Source organism: Carassius carassius, chromosome 16 (genome assembly GCF_963082965.1).
Source record: "Carassius carassius chromosome 16, fCarCar2.1, whole genome shotgun sequence".
Lineage (NCBI taxonomy): Eukaryota > Metazoa > Chordata > Actinopteri > Cypriniformes > Cyprinidae > Carassius > Carassius carassius.
In genome coordinates this window covers 4,501,046-4,522,557 of record NC_081770.1, presented here as the reverse complement: position 1 = coordinate 4,522,557, position 21,512 = coordinate 4,501,046, and the positions used below count along the sequence as shown (strand labels likewise).

At 35.7% G+C, this 21,512-nt stretch overlaps 1 protein-coding gene across 3 annotated transcripts in view; it reads left to right on the top strand.

The window, feature by feature from the left end:
* The window catches only part of LOC132159470 (fibrillin-2-like), a 69,368-nt gene that overhangs the window by 19,077 nt on the left and 28,779 nt on the right, over window positions 1-21,512 (top strand). For 2 of the 3 annotated variants that reach the window (XM_059568989.1, XM_059568988.1), the window contains exons 8-32: window positions 860-985; window positions 4,397-4,522; window positions 8,438-8,590; window positions 10,704-10,916; window positions 10,998-11,138; window positions 11,338-11,457; window positions 12,009-12,134; window positions 12,491-12,613; window positions 13,204-13,479; window positions 13,592-13,645; window positions 13,742-13,867; window positions 14,031-14,156; window positions 14,265-14,384; window positions 14,865-15,002; window positions 15,518-15,568; window positions 15,661-15,786; window positions 16,022-16,249; window positions 17,154-17,279; window positions 17,667-17,795; window positions 17,873-17,998; window positions 18,117-18,242; window positions 18,332-18,454; window positions 19,733-19,858; window positions 21,201-21,326; window positions 21,401-21,512. The exon at window positions 21,401-21,512 is cut by the window's right edge and continues 11 nt beyond it. In XM_059568989.1, coding sequence (XP_059424972.1) covers window positions 860-985; window positions 4,397-4,522; window positions 8,438-8,590; window positions 10,704-10,916; window positions 10,998-11,138; window positions 11,338-11,457; window positions 12,009-12,134; window positions 12,491-12,613; window positions 13,204-13,479; window positions 13,592-13,645; window positions 13,742-13,867; window positions 14,031-14,156; window positions 14,265-14,384; window positions 14,865-15,002; window positions 15,518-15,568; window positions 15,661-15,786; window positions 16,022-16,249; window positions 17,154-17,279; window positions 17,667-17,795; window positions 17,873-17,998; window positions 18,117-18,242; window positions 18,332-18,454; window positions 19,733-19,858; window positions 21,201-21,326; window positions 21,401-21,512 — 3,367 coding nt within the window. The remainder of the gene's footprint in view (window positions 1-859; window positions 986-4,396; window positions 4,523-8,437; window positions 8,591-10,703; window positions 10,917-10,997; window positions 11,139-11,337; window positions 11,458-12,008; window positions 12,135-12,490; window positions 12,614-13,203; window positions 13,480-13,591; window positions 13,646-13,741; window positions 13,868-14,030; window positions 14,157-14,264; window positions 14,385-14,864; window positions 15,003-15,517; window positions 15,569-15,660; window positions 15,787-16,021; window positions 16,250-17,153; window positions 17,280-17,666; window positions 17,796-17,872; window positions 17,999-18,116; window positions 18,243-18,331; window positions 18,455-19,732; window positions 19,859-21,200; window positions 21,327-21,400) is intronic. The other variant, XM_059568990.1, reaches the window with a different exon arrangement.

Below are 21,512 nucleotides of genomic sequence, written 5' to 3'. Positions count from 1 at the left end.
CCAATCCAGACAATACCGAAGATCTGTAGTTGTGTTATGAAGTCTGAAAATGCCCAGACTGTGAGCAAACAAAGATGATACATGTGTTTAACCCTTTCATAGATATAAATTGACCTATGAAAGACCCTTAAAGTGAGCGTAAACCATAATGGATCTCCATTTAAGAGCTTTAGACGCTGCTGTTCAAGTAGAAATTACTATTTCCTATCCAAACAAAACTGAATTTAAAAATAAAAGGTCTTGCTTTCAGTGCAGTCATGTTGGTTAACCTGAAAAGAAAAACATAGGTTATGTTTAGAATAAAATACTTGTGTACTTATTGCATACTTCGAAGCATATATAGTCTTTTTTGTTATGTGAAATAATATGCAAGATAAACACTGCTCTAGATGTACACAACACTGTTTTTGCTTCTTTGAGAACTAATTTATCTGTAAATAAAAAAGTCTGTTCTTAAATGGCTTCATATAATTAGTTTTACATGAACAATTAAAGATAAATGCACACGTTACGTTGTTTTATAAATTAAGCTCATTGTTTAAAAAAAAAGTGAAATTTTGTGTGCAAATTTTGCAGTCCGGTGGAATATATGAAATGATAGAGCTTAAAACGTGGTTGATATTCCTTCCAGGTTGTAAAAAATTAGATTAATTTAAGTTTATTGGTAGCGAGTTGAGTGCATTGGATTTATGGAGTATTCTTGAGTGCAATATGCTCTGGTTGTTTACTGCATTTTTGCAAAAGTACTGTTTATGAGATAAATATACATATATATATATATATTTTTTTTTTTTTTTTACCATTTGGTCAAGTTGTGTTCACACTGTGTTTGCTTACTTTCCTCTCTTCATTTCATTAGACGTGGACGAGTGTCAGGCCGTCCCAGGACTGTGTGCTGGAGGGAACTGCATTAACACAGTGGGCTCCTATGAGTGCAAATGTCCCGCGGGTCACCGGCAAAGTGAGACCAACCAGAAGTGCGAAGGTACGTCACTTACTGCACCGAGTCTAAACCACACAAGCTGTCAGAAAACAGCACGAGGATGATCTCAGTCCTATTCGTAACTGGAAAAAAAAGTTGAGCCACACACTTGGCATCTTCGTCGACATTGTAAGCGAGTTAATATGCATGAAATGTTGACGTCCGGGGAGAATTGCATTGAATCAGCCTACAGTACATAATGGTTTATGCTGTTTTGGGTTGAGGTTCATCTTTATCATTAGACAGTGCTGTTTGGGTGGAATTTGAACAATGCTGAGTGAAAACAAACAGGCGTGTTGTAAAGCGAGGGTCTGCGGTTCTTGGGTCCAAGCCTGCCCTTTAGGCGGATTGAGATAAACCTAAATAGAGAGATAAAGAGAGAGAGATAGTGGATCACAGCTATTATATACCAGATGGCTGAGCTTATTTCTTATCTACCACGGTATTATATTTCAATTTAGGCAAAATGCAAGTGAATTAACAACAGTTAATGGAGAAAATGGGCTGTATTATCAAATAAAGTAAAACAATAGGTGTAAAAATAAGAATATGTTCTTGAAAATACAACTGAACGATAGTAAATGAATTAAATATTTCTCAAGTGAAGTATTTCTTCATATAGATATTCCTTAGGTTAAAGTATTTATTTTGTATTGTATTCTTTTTTTTTTTTTTTTTTTGGCCAAAATCCATTCTTATTCTATATATTTTAATATATAAGTCTATAGATTTTAACACTATGTTCCTACTTTAATTATATTTACTAGTTTTCTTAATTGGCACCTAAACTTATTTTATTTCAGTTAATAACCAAGGCAATTATGTTTCAGCTAAAATAAAACAAATGTTTAATTTTTTTAAATTGTATTCTTTTTAATTTAACTGTTGCACTATTTATAAAATAAATGTATTCAAATATTATATTTTATTTTACACTGCGGTTTCATTAAGCTGTGTTTTATAAGTGTCAGCATTGATTACATATTGCATTCTGCGTTTCCAGGCAGCTTTTTAATGAAACGAGTCCTACCTGAAGTAAATGGCATAACTCAGAGGTGGTTTTTATCATGGCTCCATTAGCTTGATTTAACTTTCATTCCAGTATGCACTTTGTCTCAGTTATTTGTCATAAAATTCCTGAGTAGGAATACTAAAAGGCACAAATGAGCTGTTTTGATATACAGCAAGAGTACAGTGCTGTAAAAAATTCACATTTATTTGCATCTGGCAGGCAAGAAACTTAAGTAAAAGTGAAAACGCTTACTCCCAGGTTAATCCTGTCGGTGTCTAGGAGAAACAACTGAGATCTCATTTGAGACTTTTCATTCCTGCAAGTTTCTACATTTTCACTTCTCGTTCAAAACTGTTAGTAAAGAGTTAAGCATGTGAACCAATTGGATTCGACATACTTCCAGTAAGCCAGACAGAGGGAATCCCAACCCTTGAGGTTATTAGTTTAACTCCGAATCACATTTTGACCCCGAATGACAGGGCCATGAATAAAATAAAGGTTTGGAGAAGAAGCAGACCTCTGTCTGCAGTCTTCACCCAAGCAGCGTTTTCCCTCAAGCAAGCGAAAGAGAAATGTCTGTAAATTAGATACTCGGACGATCACTGAAACACCCTGAACTATGAGTCTGAATGGTTTTAGTTTGCTGGAAAAGTGTTTTCTTTGAAGCTGCATGGAGGGTGGAATAAAAAACCCAGGTGGTAGTTCTGTGGGGCGAGGAGGGGCGCTTAATTACAAGACAGTGGTGTGGTGGAAAGAGTCTTGCCCCGGGCGAGGAGGTACAGCATGAGGCGCACCTCGCACTGCATACGGGGCACTTTCTGACTCTCAAGAGACGGTGAGGAGATTACAGAAGCCAGGAGCTCATTTCAGAGAAACTAGGTCTAGGAAGCTAAAAAAACATTTAATTAAAGATTTAGTGATTTAGGGGTTTTGATTTGACATGAGTTCCTGAGATGAGAAGACATACTGCTTTGGAGATTTTTAATGTTATATTATAGTTCTTCAGATCAGGATCATTTTAGATCATTTCCATTGGAAAAAGAGAACCTTTCAAAGTTCTAAGGTCACAGAAGAACCTTTTTGTGATATCATAAGAGCCTATAGTTCTTTATAGGAACTTAAATTGTCTAAGTTCAATGCAACTGAATAAAACTTCAAAAACATAAGGTCCTTGCACACTTTGCGTATGCGTTTTTTCGTATTCGTCATCCTTTCCTATCAAAATGCTTGCTACAGATAAGAAAACGCAGAAAATTTAACCTGATCCAAAAAAAATTTTGTTGTAACGTGATTGGCACAACGTGAGATCGTATTTATTTTTTAAAATGCGAAAATTTCGGACAAGAATTTCGGACTCAGTCTGCAATGACCTTTAGAAGAACCTTTTTAAGTAATTTTGTCATAGAAGAAACTTTTTATGATGTCATAAGAAAAAGTTATTTTTGATGGCTTTGTAATAACTTACAGTTTCTTCTGTAACATTTTAAGAATTTTGTAAAACACTACTTGTAAAGACCATTGTTAAAAGCTTCTTTAAGTTCTTATGTCATAGAAGAACGTTCATGACATCATAATTTAAAAAGAGTTCTTTTACTGCAATATAAGAACTTGGAATGCTCTCATTATTTAGAACCATTATTTTTTTGACCATTTTTAGTCCATTACTTTTTAAGCTAGTCAAAAAAGCCCAAGTAGTGGGGTACAGTTTCATAAACATTGGATTTTTGAATGTTATGTTTTTACCCCATCCTTTTTCTCTCAGAGTTTTACTAAACATAACCATTTGATCAGAGAAACAACTGCATCTGCAATGCAAAAACCCAAAGAAGTGACATATGAGGATGCAAACACACACACTACAGCAGTCATTTGTCATTCTGCCCTGAGTAAAGTCTATTCCCGCTTCTGGGGCTCCGCTGACGAGAGAGTTTGTTTTGCAGAGGTTTTTATGACTTCAGCAGGGCCTTTTTCACCATGACTCCCAGTTTCCACACACATCAAACACGCAATCGCTCGTCATGCTCTTCCCACATCCCGCCTTAATCTCATGCGACAAACCCCACACACAGCGTCCGCATATAATTTGCACGTGTGTATAAAAATAAGAACGACACGCAATAAAAACCAAGAAATCTCTTTACCATCTGTCAGTTTTTGCTTTGAGTTCATGCCCGTGCGTTACCATGAGGAGATGGATGAAGCCAAAATGCAAATGTCTCTGTTTTCTCAATTATTGCTCGCATCGTAGAATCAAACAAGAGTTGCTGCCTTAAATGTTTCTCCAAAAAAGAAAAAAATGCATTTGAGTTCATACTGTTTGGTTTCTACTACAATTTTGGTTACATCAGCATCTTGAAATGTTTTAACAGTTCCAGGAGATGTATCATTGTGTTGTATTTTAGATATCGACGAATGTACAACCATATCTGGAGTGTGTGATGGCGGGGAATGTACCAACACGGCCGGCAGCTACGTGTGCACCTGTCCGCGGGGATATGTTACCAGCACAGACGGCTCCAGATGTGTCGGTGAGACTCTTTCATCCACACACACACACATAAACACACATGCATGCCCACGCGTGTTCCCGTGACCTTACACTCCTGGGTTGCATCTGAGCCGTGCATCATATTGCTTGTATGACTCATGGGATGAATTTGTGTGTGGTCAAGCACTTCAAGCCCGGGCAAGTGTGCTTGTGTGTATATAGGCCTGTCTCTTCATCTGCAAACAGGACAGAGCTGTTGTTTTACAAATGTAAATAAACCTGGACGAGTTAGCGACATATTGTTTCAGGTCAAAAGTGTAATTTCTGCACCACTAGTGGCACCTAATGGAATTGAATTTTGTTTGACGGGAAAAAAAAATTATTCTGGTGCTGCTAATAGCGCAGAAATGTATACGTTTCAAATTAGTTTATTATTTTGAGCTCTTAACATTTTTCATTGTCAGGATTTGCTCATTGTACGTTCGTGTTTTTGTTACATATTGCTGTTTTTTTTTATTTCTATTGTTAGCTAACTTAAACTAGTCAGTTCATTTTAGCAATAAAGCTCTTCTGTAGCAGCATCATATAAACTTGAAGTTCTTCAATTATTTCCTAAAAAGTTTTTAAGTTTGGTTTCTTTTTTTGAGAATTAGCATATTCCAGTGTCAGTATTTACTGATTCTACGTTCATGTTTTGTTAACATTTCATAAAAATAAAAAAAGGTTGTTTTTTAAAATTTATTCACAAGAACTTAGAATCTTTTTAAGATTTGAATTGGTTTCTTGTTTTGATCAAATTTTTCGCGTCAGGATTTACTATTACGCTCGGGTGTTTTTAACATTTTTATAATTAACAAACGTAAAATGGTCAGTCGATTTTTGTGCAAAAGATCTCTACAAGTTATTCTGTATCATGATATTCTTTTTAGGTATCATTTAGCTTTTAGGTTTCGAATAGGTTCCTTTTGTGTCAGAATTTGTGTCTTTTTGTTGTTTTTCTTTTCAGGAAACATAAAATTGTCAGTCCATTTTAGCAAAAGATAGCAAAAGGTTCTTCTGAGAATTTAGGTTCATCGTAAGAATTTTAAAAAGAGTTTATAAGAATTTCTTCATAAGAATTTAATTAATAGAACTTAAAATTTAATTATAAAGATTTAATTATAAAACTTAAAGATTTCATTACGAAACAAACCTTTAATCATAAGTATTTAGAAGGTTAGAAGAATTTATCTTAATAATTTAATTATAAGAACTAATGAATGTTCTCTTATGGTATTGGGCTGTAAAACCCTTTTAGAAACTCGATCATGTTTGTGAAGCAGCTGTCGTGAAACCTCAGCCAGGTGTTGCACAGTTCAGTGCATATCAGAACAACACTGACACGGAAAAATCCAATTTTGCTGAAGGACATGCTTGCGTTATGGAATTTATTAAAAAAACTGTGGTCTGACATCCCTTGGATAAAAGAGGTTTTACAAAAAATATTTATTGTCAATCTTTCAAAACATTCTGGGAAATACAAGGAGAAATAAGTTCTACAAGTTTATTTGTAAGATTTTTTTTTTATGCACATCTTGGTTTCACAAATAATATAGCTGGAAATTTGTTCAGCTTCGTTTCATAAATGCTACAGTTACATCAAAAATAAATCTCTGTGCGAATTAAAATATTTGGGGTAAAATATGTCATATTAATGTCAATATTATTATGACTGTTGTTTTCAATAAGAAAAAAAATTGTTTTCATAATCTTTCATTAAAACATTCTGGGAAACACATGGAGAACAAATTTCTGCATAAATTGGCATTATGATAAATGTTTGTAAAACCAATTGTGGTTTCACAAATAATTTACCTAGAAATGTATCTGCTTCATTTAATGATTTCAACAATTTACAAAATAATCTTTGTTCAGTTGAAAACTGCTTAAGTAAAATGTCATATTCATGCTCATCTTGCAATGGTTTCTTTCAAGAAAAAAAAATGTTTCATCAAAACATTTCGGGAAACAGATGGAGAACAAATTTCTTTGTAAATTGGCATTACGAAAAATGCTTGGTTTAACTAATATCTGGAAATTTGTTTGGTGATTTCATGAATGCAACAATCTACTTAATTGTTTTTTCTGTTGACGTCACAAAGATCAAATGCACTGGCAAATGAGAATGTATTTAAATGTGAAAGCGTTGCACATTGCCTTTAAAAACGCAACCAAACTAACTAGTCTTTCTTTAGTTTGAGACTTCAGTTTGGATTCTTTTGGCGAACAGGTCTCACGTGGTCTCATCCGGTCTCGGGGGATCAGACGCCAGAAGACAACGGTGAAAACAGAGTCACATGGATGCTATTTCCTCCTGCTAACATTCCAATACAGTGAGGCAGAGGCACTGTTGTCTCTGGCATCTCCTCTTTTCTTTTCTCTTAACTGTCCGTTTCTCTCACACTCCCTTCTCTTTTTATACACGCTGTCTTGAGTTTCTCACTCCCGCCACCCCATATGTCTCTCGTAACCCTGTGATCTGTCTGGTCCCCGGGTGCAAATAAAGAAACGTGAGATATCGGCCCTGGATGACGCGTTGACGTGGCCTTCATTCGTTCCCAGAAACCCATGTGGATTTACGGCAAACGTTCACTGTACATATGGATCCGTGGAGAATGTGGGCAGCCTGCATGATTTTCTACATGTTGACATACAGAAAGAGGAAGCCAAAATGGTTTTGGGAGCACAATGTCATGGGAGAATGTTCGAAAGTTGATGTGAAATCAAAATTGACTTTGTGTAATTGCGCGTAATTCATCAGTGCATGTTATTACAAAGGCAAACCATGCTATTAGTAACCAGCAACAAGCTATTTAGACATTGTTTTAGGCCAGAAACCAAAGGTGGCGCAAAAGTTTTATGGTATCTTTGCGTTGGTGCTTTGTATCGCAAAAACCAGGCCGTGGGGAGTCATTTAGCCTGACGCTAATCAGCGTTAATGCACCGCAGGGCCCCAATGCAAACATGAAAAATCTGTCTTTGAGGCTCGAGAGAAGGTCTGGTTCCAATTGAAGCCAGTTTCCCATCACCATGCTTGCAAAACCCACCCTGCCCCCCTCAGGCCGGGTCAATCCCAAGAGGCTGCAATTCGGGAGTGTGCGGCTGCAACCTCCAGACGAAGGGTTTCTTATGTCCGACATAATTGTTTGAGATTACTCCACATGGACTTGATTTATGGCAGAGTGCTGGCTCATTAGCCGAGTTAATCGACTCTCACCCCCCTTTCGCATGGTTCGCTCACGCTAATGTTGCAGTGTACACACCCTATTGCAACCAGCCCCCCTTCGTTGACCTTGACTAAGCGAAATGTCCCATCTCAAGCCTGTATGTTTTTGGCCCTCCAGTGGCTTTCTCAGGCTCCCAACTCATAAATTTACTTCCTGTTAGGGGGCCGTGTAAAAGGGCACGCATGGACCGGATTTCCTGTGAAGTGCGACTGTACTTGAGAGAGAAGCATTTTTTGGTATTTGGAGTTAATAAATTGGTATAAATGTCATCACTTTTGGCAATTGGTGTCAAAAAGGTGAGTTAAAATAATATTTGATGTTATTTCCTGGTCAATAACTGCGGCCCAAATGATACATAGGCACTATACACTATGTACTTATGCACTCAACCATGTAGACTATAAATGTTATTAATTTTGGAATGTTCAGAATTTTCAGTTGGAATTTTCAATACACTCCTCACACTACCAATACCACAAAACGTCATAGATTAGTGCATAAGTACACGATTTGGTACCAATTGCCTCTCACTTAAAATAAAAGGCCAAGTTGAGCGCGTTGCATTGTGGGATACAGTATACTGTTACTTCATACTGCTCATTTTGACGAAATTCACATATTGTTTACAGTATGCATATACTAGACTAAAACAGTACCATTTCTGAAATTTCTATCGTTCTCTCTCACAGATCATCGGCTCGGTACGTGTTTCTCGTCTTTAGCGAATGGCCGGTGTGCGAGCGAGCTGTCCGGTCAATACACCAAGATGCAGTGCTGCTGCGACACGGGCCGCTGCTGGGCCCTCGGACACATCCCAGAGATGTGCGCCGTCAGAGGATCCGGTGAGTGGGCTAATGCTAATCACTAGCATTACAGTTAAGACGTCAACCAACATTGTTACTATTGCCAATGCTAGAAATGTGAACGTTGTCAGTGCTTTTTAGAGTTTTTGGTCAATGTCTATTAGCTTTGAGGTGGATTGTTCGCATGCTAGCATATTCCTAAAAGATATTTAATGTATTTACACATTTAAAATGAACTTTGGTTTTTAATCCATGTCTTTTTAGCTTCGGGGGTAATGTCTTTATGCTAGCATACTTCAAAAATATATTTAGTTTATATACACATTTAAAATGAGCTTTTTATAACTTCATAGAACTTTTTTGAAGTTTATAGTCCATGTCTGTTAGTTTTTGGGGCTAACATCTGTATGTTAGCGTACTCCTACAAGACAATTAGCATAAATACACATTTTAAAATTGGCTTTTTTTGTTATGTTTTTAGTCCACGTGTATTAGCTTTGAGGCTAACATTTGTATGCTAGCATACTTTTAAAATATATATAAATGCACTTTTAAATTAGCTTTTTAGAACTTTTAGTCAGCGTCTGTTAGCGGCTAGCATCTTAAACAAATATAAATTCAAAATTAGCTTCTCAGAACGTATTAGAGCTTTTTTGATGCTTAAAGTCCATATCTGTTAGCTTTGATGCTAACATCTGTATGCTAGCATGCTCCTAAAAGATATTCAGCATATATTCACATTTAAAATTATATATATTTTTTTACTTTTTGAAGCTTTTGCTTTTGAATACCTGTAATGCAAGCTATAGCTTCAAAACCTAGCTTCAGACCTTCAAAAAAGGTCCAAACTTTCTTTTTCAAATACATAAAGAAGTACAGAAAGAAAACTGTATTACATGCCATCTTTGGTGGTGTTTTTAATGTAATTCTGAACGGCACACATTTTCGTACATTATGATCCTTTCATGATATGCTGAAATGAGTGTTGATTCTACTCGTACTGTATTACAATAAAAACATAATTTCAAAGGAGCTATTTTTTTTTGGATGTGCAAGCATCTGACCCTTAAGTAGAGCTCTTTGATGAATCGCTCCAGACATACTGTACCTCACCACAAAATCATGATAAATACATGTCAGGTCAGCAAAGCCATCGTCCCTTGGGATAATAAAACGTTTTCTTTCATTCCCACTTCTTCTCACCCGTCTGTTTTACGCCTTCCCTCCTCTTTGACACCATCGTGTGTCTTCCACAGGAATGCAGGAGTCGAGCGGCTGCCAAATCCTTAGTTTTTCTGCTTTCGTTTAATGCGCAAGCAAAGCTCAGATTGCTCATTATTTCATGATTTTCAATGTACTGAACCATTTATAAGTAGATCTTTATTTATATTATCTAAATGTGATGACATTATTTGTTTACAGTTAATATATATATATATATATATATATATAAAATATATATTAAATGTGATTACATATTAAGTGGGAATGTACATGGGAATTTCTGCAATTTGCAAGTTGTATAAATTCTATAAATATAAATATATATATATATATATTACAAAACTTGGAATGCAAAACATACATTATATATTATTTAAGAGTACGTACATTAAATAGTATATAATAAAAATAATATACATTATAGAAATAAAATAGATATTGTAAATGTAAATGTATCAAAAATGTAAATGTATTAAAAATATATAGGAACATACAGACTTTGCAAAAAACTACATATATATAGAGAGAGAGAGAATATTCTAACTTTTAAATTAGTTTATTGTAATTTATATGTATGTTCCTAAGTGCAAACAATTACATTTAAATAATTATTATTTGTAACATATATTGTGATTTTATATATATATGTATATATATATATACACATACATACACACACACAATATCTCATTATAAATAAACATATAATATCATTATAAATAAATCATATATATAATAGCACTATTATATATTTAATATTGGAAAATTAAATTATTTTAAAGTTATTAAAAAGTTAGCATTTTAAGTGGGAATGTACATATAGGAATTTCAGCAATTTGCAACTTATTGCAGGAATTGTATAAATTGCTATATATTTCCATCTCCCTGCAACTGGTATAGTGTTAAAGCTACTATTGTTGATTTGCAGATGAATACAGGAGACTGTGCATCCAGAGGCTTCCCTTTGGCACCGGTAACGGCGGCAGCATCATCCACGATGGCAACGGCGGTCTGAATATCGGCATCGGCAGCTACGGCAAAGGCCCGTCGCACAACGGAAACGGCGGCGGCTACATTTACGGCGGCGAGCACACCATCGGAAATGGCAACGGAGGCAACGGTGGCCAGAAGATTCAGATCAGTGAGTGGAAGCTGCCAGCTTTTCCCTTCAGCTAACTGTCAGAAGCTAAGAACTCAGTGGTGTTTTCCTGTTTGTGCTCAGGCCAGCTGAACGAGACCACGATCGACGTGTGCAAGCATTTCACCAACCTGTGCCTGAACGGCCGCTGCATTCCCACGCCCACCAGCTACCGCTGCGAATGCAACATGGGATACCGGCAGGACGTGCGCGGGGAGTGCATCGGTAAACCTGTGCATTCATCTTTCAGTCAAGTAAAGTCAGTGCCTTGAATGCTGGCATGATCTGAAATGTCCTCTGCTGCCATCTGTAGGCGGTTTGCTTGTCTTCCACAGGCCTGAGGGTTATAAACAGCTGATTTTATCATTATCTTAGCACGTTATTGATTATTAGTGTCTCTCATACATCTGCTTTCTACCCTCAGATGTGGACGAGTGCGTCAGTAACCCGTGTGTGAATGGAGACTGTGTCAACACACAAGGATCGTACCACTGCAAATGTCACGAGGGATATCAGGGAACTCCCACCAAACAGGCCTGCATCGGTTTGTGGCATGATATAATTCTACTATATGCCAGAAACATTTCTGTGTTTTCGCAGTTTAGGGCAAGAACAAGTTTAATGCTAACATTTTTACATGCAAACTCTTTAGGACTAAAAAAAACAACACCTTTAAAGCAAAAATATAACTATATTATATAATTGTCTATGCCTACACTATTATTGAATTTATATTATTATTATTTTATTTTATTTACAATTTCTTCAATTTTCACTGCAAAAAAATGTTGTATTATTAGTCATTTTAATACTTCAACTTAAACTTGAGAATGTCAACCGTACCTTTACAATTAAATTGTATATATATTTATAAGTTATAAGTTATTTTTTATTTTACTTCAAAAAATATTTTAAAAGGCATATTGCGTTACAAACTAACCAAAATTAAATCCAAATAATTAAATACCAAATAATGTCACTGTGCTCGGTGTCACTCAAATGAGAGTTTATTGTGAATGATCCTTTTATATTGGATTATTCACAATATAACACCCAAAGTGGACGACTGTAACTAATCTGTTTCTCTTGCTTCAGACATCGACGAGTGTATCGTGAACGGCGTTATGTGCCGTAACGGACGCTGCGTGAACACAGATGGAAGTTTCCAGTGCATCTGTAATGCTGGCTTTGAAATCAGTCCTGATGGGAAGAACTGCGTCGGTAAGAGCTTAAACTGCAACTTTAACTAACTCTGAACCACCTAATATAGATATGTTTTTTGTGTTTTTACACTCAGTATTTTTAAATATTCACACAAAATTAGATCCTTCACCTGTTTGATTGCGGGGTATTTGATAATATACTATAAATCCTGCAATAAAGTGCTTAAAATTGTTTAGAATGTTTTATAAATCTCTTTTGGAGTTTGGGGCAGGTGGAGGGTGACAGAAGGTCAAAATAAACATTTTTAATTAATCATTTTGATGAATACAGTTAGTCCAAGAACTAAATAGTGTTTGTTTTATAGTGTATTTTTTTTTTTAGAAACATCGAAACATTGTTTTCTTGTCCTCTAGATCATGATGAATGTGCCTCCACCAACATGTGCCTCAACGGGATGTGCATAAATGAAGACGGGAGCTTCAAGTGTATCTGCAAACCTGGATTTGCATTGGCTCCCAATGGACGCTACTGCACTGGTGAGCATTTCTGGGATTATTAATCCTACAAACATCAAAATACTTGAGAGACTAAATTAAAGTGCCACAAAGATCAATTTTAAACACTATATTCCAAGCATGTCTATCTGGTGCTCAGTTGTCAATGAAGTCTTTAAAGACCATAGTCGTTATTCTCTGAACAATGTTCCTTCAGTGCAGCTCTTCAAAATGGCTTTGCATAAAACTGCAAGTCATTGGCGCATATTTGACATCAACAGCGAACAGTCACAAGATGCAGGAATTGTTAAAATCTTGATTACATTCGTAATGTCACAGATCTTGAGACGTCTTTGGTTCTCGCATCTGATGTCATTCACCAATGTCTTTAGTGACCATAATTTAAGTTTTTATTCTCAGAAAATCATTCTCTCATTGGAAATTTTCAATTTCATTTGCATTTGTGTATATTTGTATATCATTGGTACACGTTTGACATAAGTCTTTCATGTCACTGACATAAAATGTCACAAACCGTTGCATCCTTTGACCGTCATTGAGATCTTTATTCGTTATTGACACGTTATTCTCAAATGGCTTGCGCTATTTCCTTCTTTGTTTCGTTCTGACAGACATCGACGAATGCCAGACCTCAGGCATCTGTATGAATGGCCGCTGCGTGAACACAGAGGGCTCTTTCCGCTGCGACTGCCCACCAGGACTAGCCATAGATGTGGACGGCCGTGTCTGCGTGGATACCCACATGCGCACCACCTGCTACGGCGCAATAAAGATGGGCACGTGTTCGCGTCCATTCCCCGGGGCAGTCACGAAGTCAGAATGCTGCTGTGCCAACCCTGAACATGGCTTTGGAGAGCCCTGCCAACCCTGCCCCGCATTCAACTCTGGTAAACCACAACGATACACCTTTCAGTCGCTAACGATACTTTAATATTAATGCAACATATGCTAGCTTTGACGTGTGCTAGCAAGTGGCTAACTTTGTTTGTTTTTTCACAGCCGAGTTTCAGGCAGTGTGCAGCAGTGGACCTGGAATCACAACAGATGGACGAGGTAAGTCTTTGTTGTTTCTAAGTTCTAAGTTTTTGCTAATTTGCTAATCGTTTATGAATGCTAAATGCTAATGAACTAGATTTGGTTTCTCCGCAGACATCAACGAATGCGCTTTGGATCCAGACATCTGTCAAAACGGGATCTGCGAGAACTTGCGTGGGAGTTACCGTTGCATCTGTAACATCGGCTACGAGTCCGACGCTAGCGGCAAGAATTGCGTGGGTAAGTTGCGCAATTTTTTTATTATGTAACTTTTTATTTGGTAGCAAAACTTAGCTTCTACTATGTTTTGGGTACCAAAGACTTCTTGTACAACATTGCTCTGAAAACTATGAGTAGTAGTTGTGTTTTAACGAATTTTGATAACTTTTTGCGTATCTTTCAGATATTAACGAATGTTTGGTGAATCGGTTACTGTGTGACAACGGCATGTGTAGAAACACGCCTGGAAGTTACACTTGCTCTTGCCCCAAAGGATTCTCCTTCAAAGCTGACTCTGAGACTTGCGAAGGTTTCCTTACGACAATTTTTTTTTTCGTTCATTGTGTTTTTTTCGTGAATTTCACATAAAATTATAAACATTGTATCTTTTGTTCTTACTTATCATCCTTTTGTTCAGACATCAACGAATGTGACTCCAACCCCTGCATCAATGGTGTGTGCCGAAATGTAGCTGGTTCCTTCAACTGTGAATGTTCTCACGGCAGCAAGTTGGACTCCACTAACACCATCTGCGTGGGTAAGTACGAAAAGTCATTTTAGGCTAACAGAAGTGTTTCAATGGTAACAACAAGATTGGTACATTAAATGTGTTTTTTAAAACGTTTAAAATGCAGCTGCTAAATATGCAACCTAACACTACTTAAGCTTATGATGCAACATTAGCATAGTAATGTGCGTGTCAATGTTTATTTTGTATTTAGATGTAAGTGAACAGCATTCTGTTACTTTTATTCATTTCAAGCTAGGCAGTTTTCATTCTTTGTTTTTTCAAACGTTGTTTGATTGAAATTAATGGAGAATGAAGGCAATAGGTCGCGCGTTTGTGCTTTCAGCATGAATGCCCACTGTGATCCCATCCCGCTAGATATCAGAGTTAGTTTTTATATATCTGCAGAAATGCAATGACTCTCCGCAGGGGAGCCGCTCCAAATGTCAGAATGTCCATTTGTCATTGTCACACTTTTTTCCTTCTCTTTGACGTAATTGCTCCATGCAGACAGCATGAAAGGAACCTGCTGGCTAAACATCCAGGATGGCCGCTGTGAGGTGAATATAAACGGGGCCACGCTGAAGTCTGAGTGCTGCTCTACACTGGGGGCAGCCTGGGGAAGCCCATGTGAACGCTGCGAAATTGGTTAGTTCATATGCAAACAGCAATATGCAAATTAAAGAAAAGGCTTGTCTGGTTACTTATGTAATTGCCTTTTAAAGAATTATATTTATTTATTGTAATTTTATTTATATTAAATAATAATATTTCTTTTGTGTATTTTATGTTTTTTCCAATTTGTTTACAATTTACATTAATTTAATTCACTTTTATTTAATTTAATAAGTGATTATTGCTAAACTTTAAGATAACAAATAATTAGGTTTATTTATTATTATTTGATTTTTTATTTAAATAATTATAGTTTTTACGATATTGTATAAAATTGCTAATTTGTATTTATTTATATTATTTAAATGAAATAAAAAAAAAATTTAAGAGTATGTGAAGGTTTTCATGTTTGAAAAAATAAAATAATATATAAAGCCAAATTTGAGCCAAAATGTAATGTATTAATAAAAGCTTAATTAACCAATGTTTGCTTTAAAGACGCAATCTTTAACACACAAAACAAAGTTTTTGACATGTATTTTCTACAGATCCAGCCTGTTCAAAAGGTTTCGGTCGCATGAAGGGACTTGTGTGTGAAGGTACGTGTTACCCACAATGCTTTGCTGCATTAACAATATTATCTATCTAGATCTTTGTATGATGATGCATCCTGTTTCTGCTCTGTCTTTAGATATTAATGAGTGTGAGGTTTTTCCCGGCGTGTGCACAAACGGACGCTGTGTGAACACGCAGGGCTCGTTCCGATGCGAGTGTTCGGAGGGACTTACGCTGGACGGAGCCGGACGAACATGTGTTGGTATGGAAATATGGAGTTGAATATGGAGTTGGTATGGAGTAGTTTCTCAAATTATTTATTGCTTTAGTTAATTTATGGGTTTCAGACACCATAATACATCAACATGAATCTGTTTTTAAACAAAAAACAGAAACTGACATCCTGATCCAAAACAAACCCATTATTATAATGTTTTTAACTAACAACATGTGAGAACCAAACAGCGTTGATTTACAGTGGTCTGTGTGTCCTGTAGACATCAGAAATGAGCAGTGTTATATGAAATGGGATGAGGACGAGTGCGTGGAGCCGTTACCAGGCCGATATCGTGTGGATATGTGCTGCTGTACAGTGGGAGCGGCATGGGGTGTGGACTGTGAGGCCTGTCCCAAACCAAACACACCCGAATTCAAAACCATCTGCCCGCGGGGACCTGGAATTGCTAACCGAGGAGACATCTTGACTGGACGACCTTTCTACAAAGGTGCGGCATTACAGCTGTCTGTCATTTATACATAGGGATGAGTGGATTTAGAAGATTTTAACCGATACTTATGTTGTTTTGGTCGATAACCGATATTGGCCGATATTGTACATCTAAAATTTGTTTTTTATGTTTTTTTTTATAAAAAATATATAATAATAATAGTAAATACTAAATTTCTCCCATATATATATATATATATATATATATATATTAGAAAGACTAAGCCAAACAAAACTAAAAAATAACAATACAAATAATGAAATATGTTTTAAATAAAAATAAATTTATAATAAAGAAATATAATTGTTACCTAAAACATATTTTATATGTTAAGGATAACAATTATAAGGATAAACACATTATCCTTTTTATTAAATTAAATAAAAATTACAATACAAACTGACTATATAATAATAATATTATAATAAATAAATATGATTTGTTACCTGAAATTTTCCCATTCATCTTTTTATCAATTTAAATAAAAACAAATTTAATATAAATTATATACAAACTGATAAAATGTGTATATATATAATATAAAAAATTACATATTTTTTTACATTCATTTTTTTATGAAATTAAATAGAAATTAATGTAAATAATATAATTTATACAAAAATTATATATATATATATATATATATATATATATATATATATATATATATATATATATATATATATATATAAAATGATTTATTTATTTAGCCAAGAAAATAAACATTTTGGCATTTTATAATTATAGTTATTTTTGTTTTCTGTGCATTTTTGTGCAATTTTGTCCCTAAAGTATAACAAGGTTACAAAAACACAGATACATAAAGTCAGATTTGTGGTATTTCTTTAGGGATTTTTCTCTGTGTTGAATAATGTGGTCATGAGCCTGTGTTTCTCTGCAGATGTGAACGAATGTAAGGTCTTCAGAGGCCTGTGCACTCACGGGACATGCCGAAACACCATCGGTAGCTTCAAGTGCCGCTGCGACAGTGGTTTTGCCCTCACCATGGAGGAGAGGAACTGCACAGGTCAAACGCTAAACACTAAATCAAAGCTGAGAGGCTCACTCAGGCTACAACTGATGCAGAATCGATTCATGGACTGATTCGGAGATCTTCAGAATGCATCGCGATTCTGCTTTTATGCCGCGAGATTAATGTAAACACAGCCCACAACCTTGTAATTCGCTTAAACCTTTTCGAATTTTATGAATTATTTTAGGTTCAAGTGTGTGTAAAGATTTGGAAATGAGCAGAGTACAGCGGTTTCTGAAGCATGCAGTGCCATCTACAGGTTAAAATTAAGCTTAGAATCGCGATGCATTAAGAAAATCGATGCTGAATCATTTCCTTATTATTATAATAATTATTATTTTCCCAGCCGTACTGCTCACGCTGTTCCCCTCGCTCCCGCAGATATCGACGAGTGCACCATCTCTCCGGACCTGTGCGGACATGGCGTCTGCGTCAACACGCCGGGCAGCTTCGAGTGCGAGTGCTTCGACGGCTACGAGAGCGGCTTCATGATGATGAAGAACTGCATGGGTGAGACTCGAACCCTGGACGCATTCCCCAGCCTCTGAAAGCCTGTGTGTCACAGCTGCTCTCTCTCTGTCCCGCAGACATCGACGAGTGCGAGCGCAACCCCCTGCTGTGCCGCGGCGGGACGTGTCTGAACACTGAGGGCAGTTATGAGTGCGACTGTCCTCAGGGTCACCAGCTGAGCGCAGAAGCTTCTGCATGTGAAGGTACACTAGAAACTCTAGTGGTGATAACATAAACAATAAATAAACTAAGTGTAATCGTGTGTAATTTTACCAGTTTATTGATATATGATATATATACTATTTGATTTTCTCCGCTCAGATGTGAACGAGTGTCAGCTGAGTGATAACCTGTGCAGGAACGGTCAGTGTGTGAATATGGTGGGCACCTATCAGTGCTCCTGCGACACGGGATACCAGGTGACCCCTGACAGACAGGGCTGCGTGGGTGAGAAACCTCCACCGACATCGACATGCATCAGACTAACGATCCAGATCAGTTCAGCAACTATAAAAGTGCAACTTTTTATTCCGCAGACATCGACGAGTGCACCATCATGAACGGCGGCTGTGATACGCACTGTACGAACTCAGAGGGAAGTTACGAATGCAGCTGCAGCGAAGGTTACGCGCTCATGCCCGACCTCAGGACCTGCGCCGGTAACACACACACACACACACACACACACTAGAGCTGCACAATTAATCATGGAAGGTAACTGGTGCTTCAAATAACGTGTGTCGATTGCATCGTTTTGCCAGTAGGTGGCGACAAGTGACTTTTAAAAATGTATTTGTTATTGAATCATTCATTTACACACACACACACACACAAACTCTAGAGCTGCATGATTAATCATTAAAAGATCACCCAAACACCTACGTCATCTGATTTCTAAATGACGATTATATGCCCGTGTCTATTTATAGTACTACTAATAATCAAACTAATACTACACGCTATTATTCCTGTCTTACAATCAGTCATATTATCTCAGAAATACTGGGATGAAAGTTTATAGTTCGGATGCAAACATTGATGTCTGTGGTTGCGATCAAAATAGAGCAAGTCGTCTTTTGAAAGTAATTGGCGCTTCAAATAACGTGTGTCGATTGCATCGTTTTGCCAGTAGGTGGCGACAAGTGACTTTTAAAAAAATGTATTTTTTATTGAATCATTTATTCAAGAGATTCGTTCAAAAATGCTGATTCATCCAGTAATGAAACAAGTGAAGTATTTATGAGTCACTGAATCATTTATTCACACCACTTTTTCACACTCAAATGTGTCTCTGGACCACAAAACCAATCATAAGGGTCAATGTTTTGAAATTGAGCTTTATACATCAAATGGAAAGCTAATTCATCATCAGCTTTCAGATGATGTATGGTTTGTTATGATCGGACAATATTTCGCCAAGATGCAACTATTTGAAAATCTGGAATCTGAGGGTGCATGAAAGTCTAAACACTGAGAAAATCGCCTCTAAAGTCGTCTAAATGAATTCTTAGCAATGCATATTTCTAATCAAAAATTAAGTTTAGACACATTTACGGTAGGAAATGTACAAAATATCTTCATGGAACATGATCTTTACTTAATATCCTAATGATTTTTTGGCATAAAAGAAAAATCTATAATTTTGGCACTTACAATACTTAGTGTATTGTTGGCTATTGCTACAAATATACCCCAGCGACTTGAGACTGGCTTTATGGTCCAGGATAACACATATTAAACTGTTTATATTTCTTTAAAATGCAATACTTATAAATAGACTGCAGCAATTAATATTTTGAGATTGTTTTGTTTAGCTCAGAATCATGGGAGAATCGTGACTCTTAAGTTCATCCAGAATCGTGCATCTCTAACAAACACACATTTACACACATACACACACACTGTGCCTCTCAGACTGAGCCTCGTCTCTCCTGCAGACATCGACGAGTGTGAAGACACGCCGGACATCTGCGACGGCGGCCAGTGTACGAACATCCCCGGAGAATATCGCTGTCTCTGCTATGACGGCTTCATGGCCTCCATGGACATGCGCACCTGCATCGGTGAGACACACAACTCAACTCATGTTTACATCTGTGGGTGTAATATATATATATATATATATATATGCACACATTACTTTTAAATTATAACCATTTTTAATATAATTTACTTTTTTTTTAAATGATTTTACAGTATACTTGATTTATTTCATGAATTTCTTTTCTAAAAAATTGTGTGATCTAAATAAATAAAAATAAGTAGTAAATTAATTCAATCATCATCCTTAGTAAACTAGATTTTTTAAATATTGTATTTATGTAATTTTAATGAAAAAAGTAAAAAAAAACCATTTGATTCAATATTTAACAGTAATTTTAACACTAATTAGCCTCGGTTCATTTTCTTTTTATAAATTATTTTAATTTGTCTGTTTGTTGTATTTTTATTTAAGTTATAAAAAGGCTTGAAGGGTATTTACATTATTTCATTTTATTGCTTTGTAACCTTAATTTATTTAATGATTTTATTTTTATATTTTAGAAATTAACTTTTTGTTTACTTTTAATTAAATAATAAAAACTGTAATGCTTAACTTGGAATTAAAGTTGTTAACATTGTTACAGGGATAAGTAACCTTGATTTACTTTATGAATTATTTTCTTTAACTTTTAAATAAAAAATAATAATAATTTACTTTTAATTAAATACTTCAGTAAAATGTGTAGTTACCTTGATTTTTTTTTTTTTTAACGAATCATTCAATTTATTTTTTTTTATTTGTATGCTTGTATCATATCCTTTCTTGTAATCTTTATTGTAATTTATTAACTAAGAATTTACTTTTAAGTTTAAAAAAATTGACAATTTTTATTGAATGTGTAGTAACCTTGACTTTATTACTTATATAATTAATTAGTTTTTTTACTTTTAATTAAATAATTTGAATGTTTAGTTACCTAATGTTTATGAATTACTCAAATGTTTACCATTTTATTTATTTTTATGTTTGCGTTACATTTCTATCTTTCTTGTAATTTACGAAGTAATAATGAACTTTTACCTTATTCATTTTGTCATTATTTAATTAGAAAATGTAGTAACCTTGATTTATTTTATGAATTATTTTTATGAATATAATTTTTTTATTATTATTTAATGTTAACTTAACTTTATTCAAAGTAAGCTTGATTTTGATTTCATTGCATTTTATATATATATATATATTTTTTTGCAATTATTTGTTTACTTCCGTTTTATATATATATATATATATATATATATATTTTTTTTTTTTTTTTTTTTTCAGATGTTTAGTCATGATAGTGTAAATACCACTTCTATATATTTGAATAGGCTCGTATTATGTCGTATTTTGATCTGTCCTGTCTTGTCTTGGTCCAGATGTGAACGAGTGCGATCTGAATCCGAACATCTGTCTGCACGGTGACTGTGAAAACACTAAAGGCTCCTTCATCTGCCACTGTCAGCTGGGTTACTTCGTTAAGAAGGGCTCCACCGGGTGCACAGGTAACCTGAGGAATCGAGTCAAATCAACCTCAAATCAAAAGACCAGCTTCTGTAAAGTGTCTGTTCTGTGTCAGATATCGACGAGTGTGAGGTGGGCGCTCATAACTGCGACATGCACGCGTCCTGCGTCAACGTCCCGGGCAGCTTCAAGTGCCGCTGCCGCGACGGCTGGGAGGGCGACGGGAT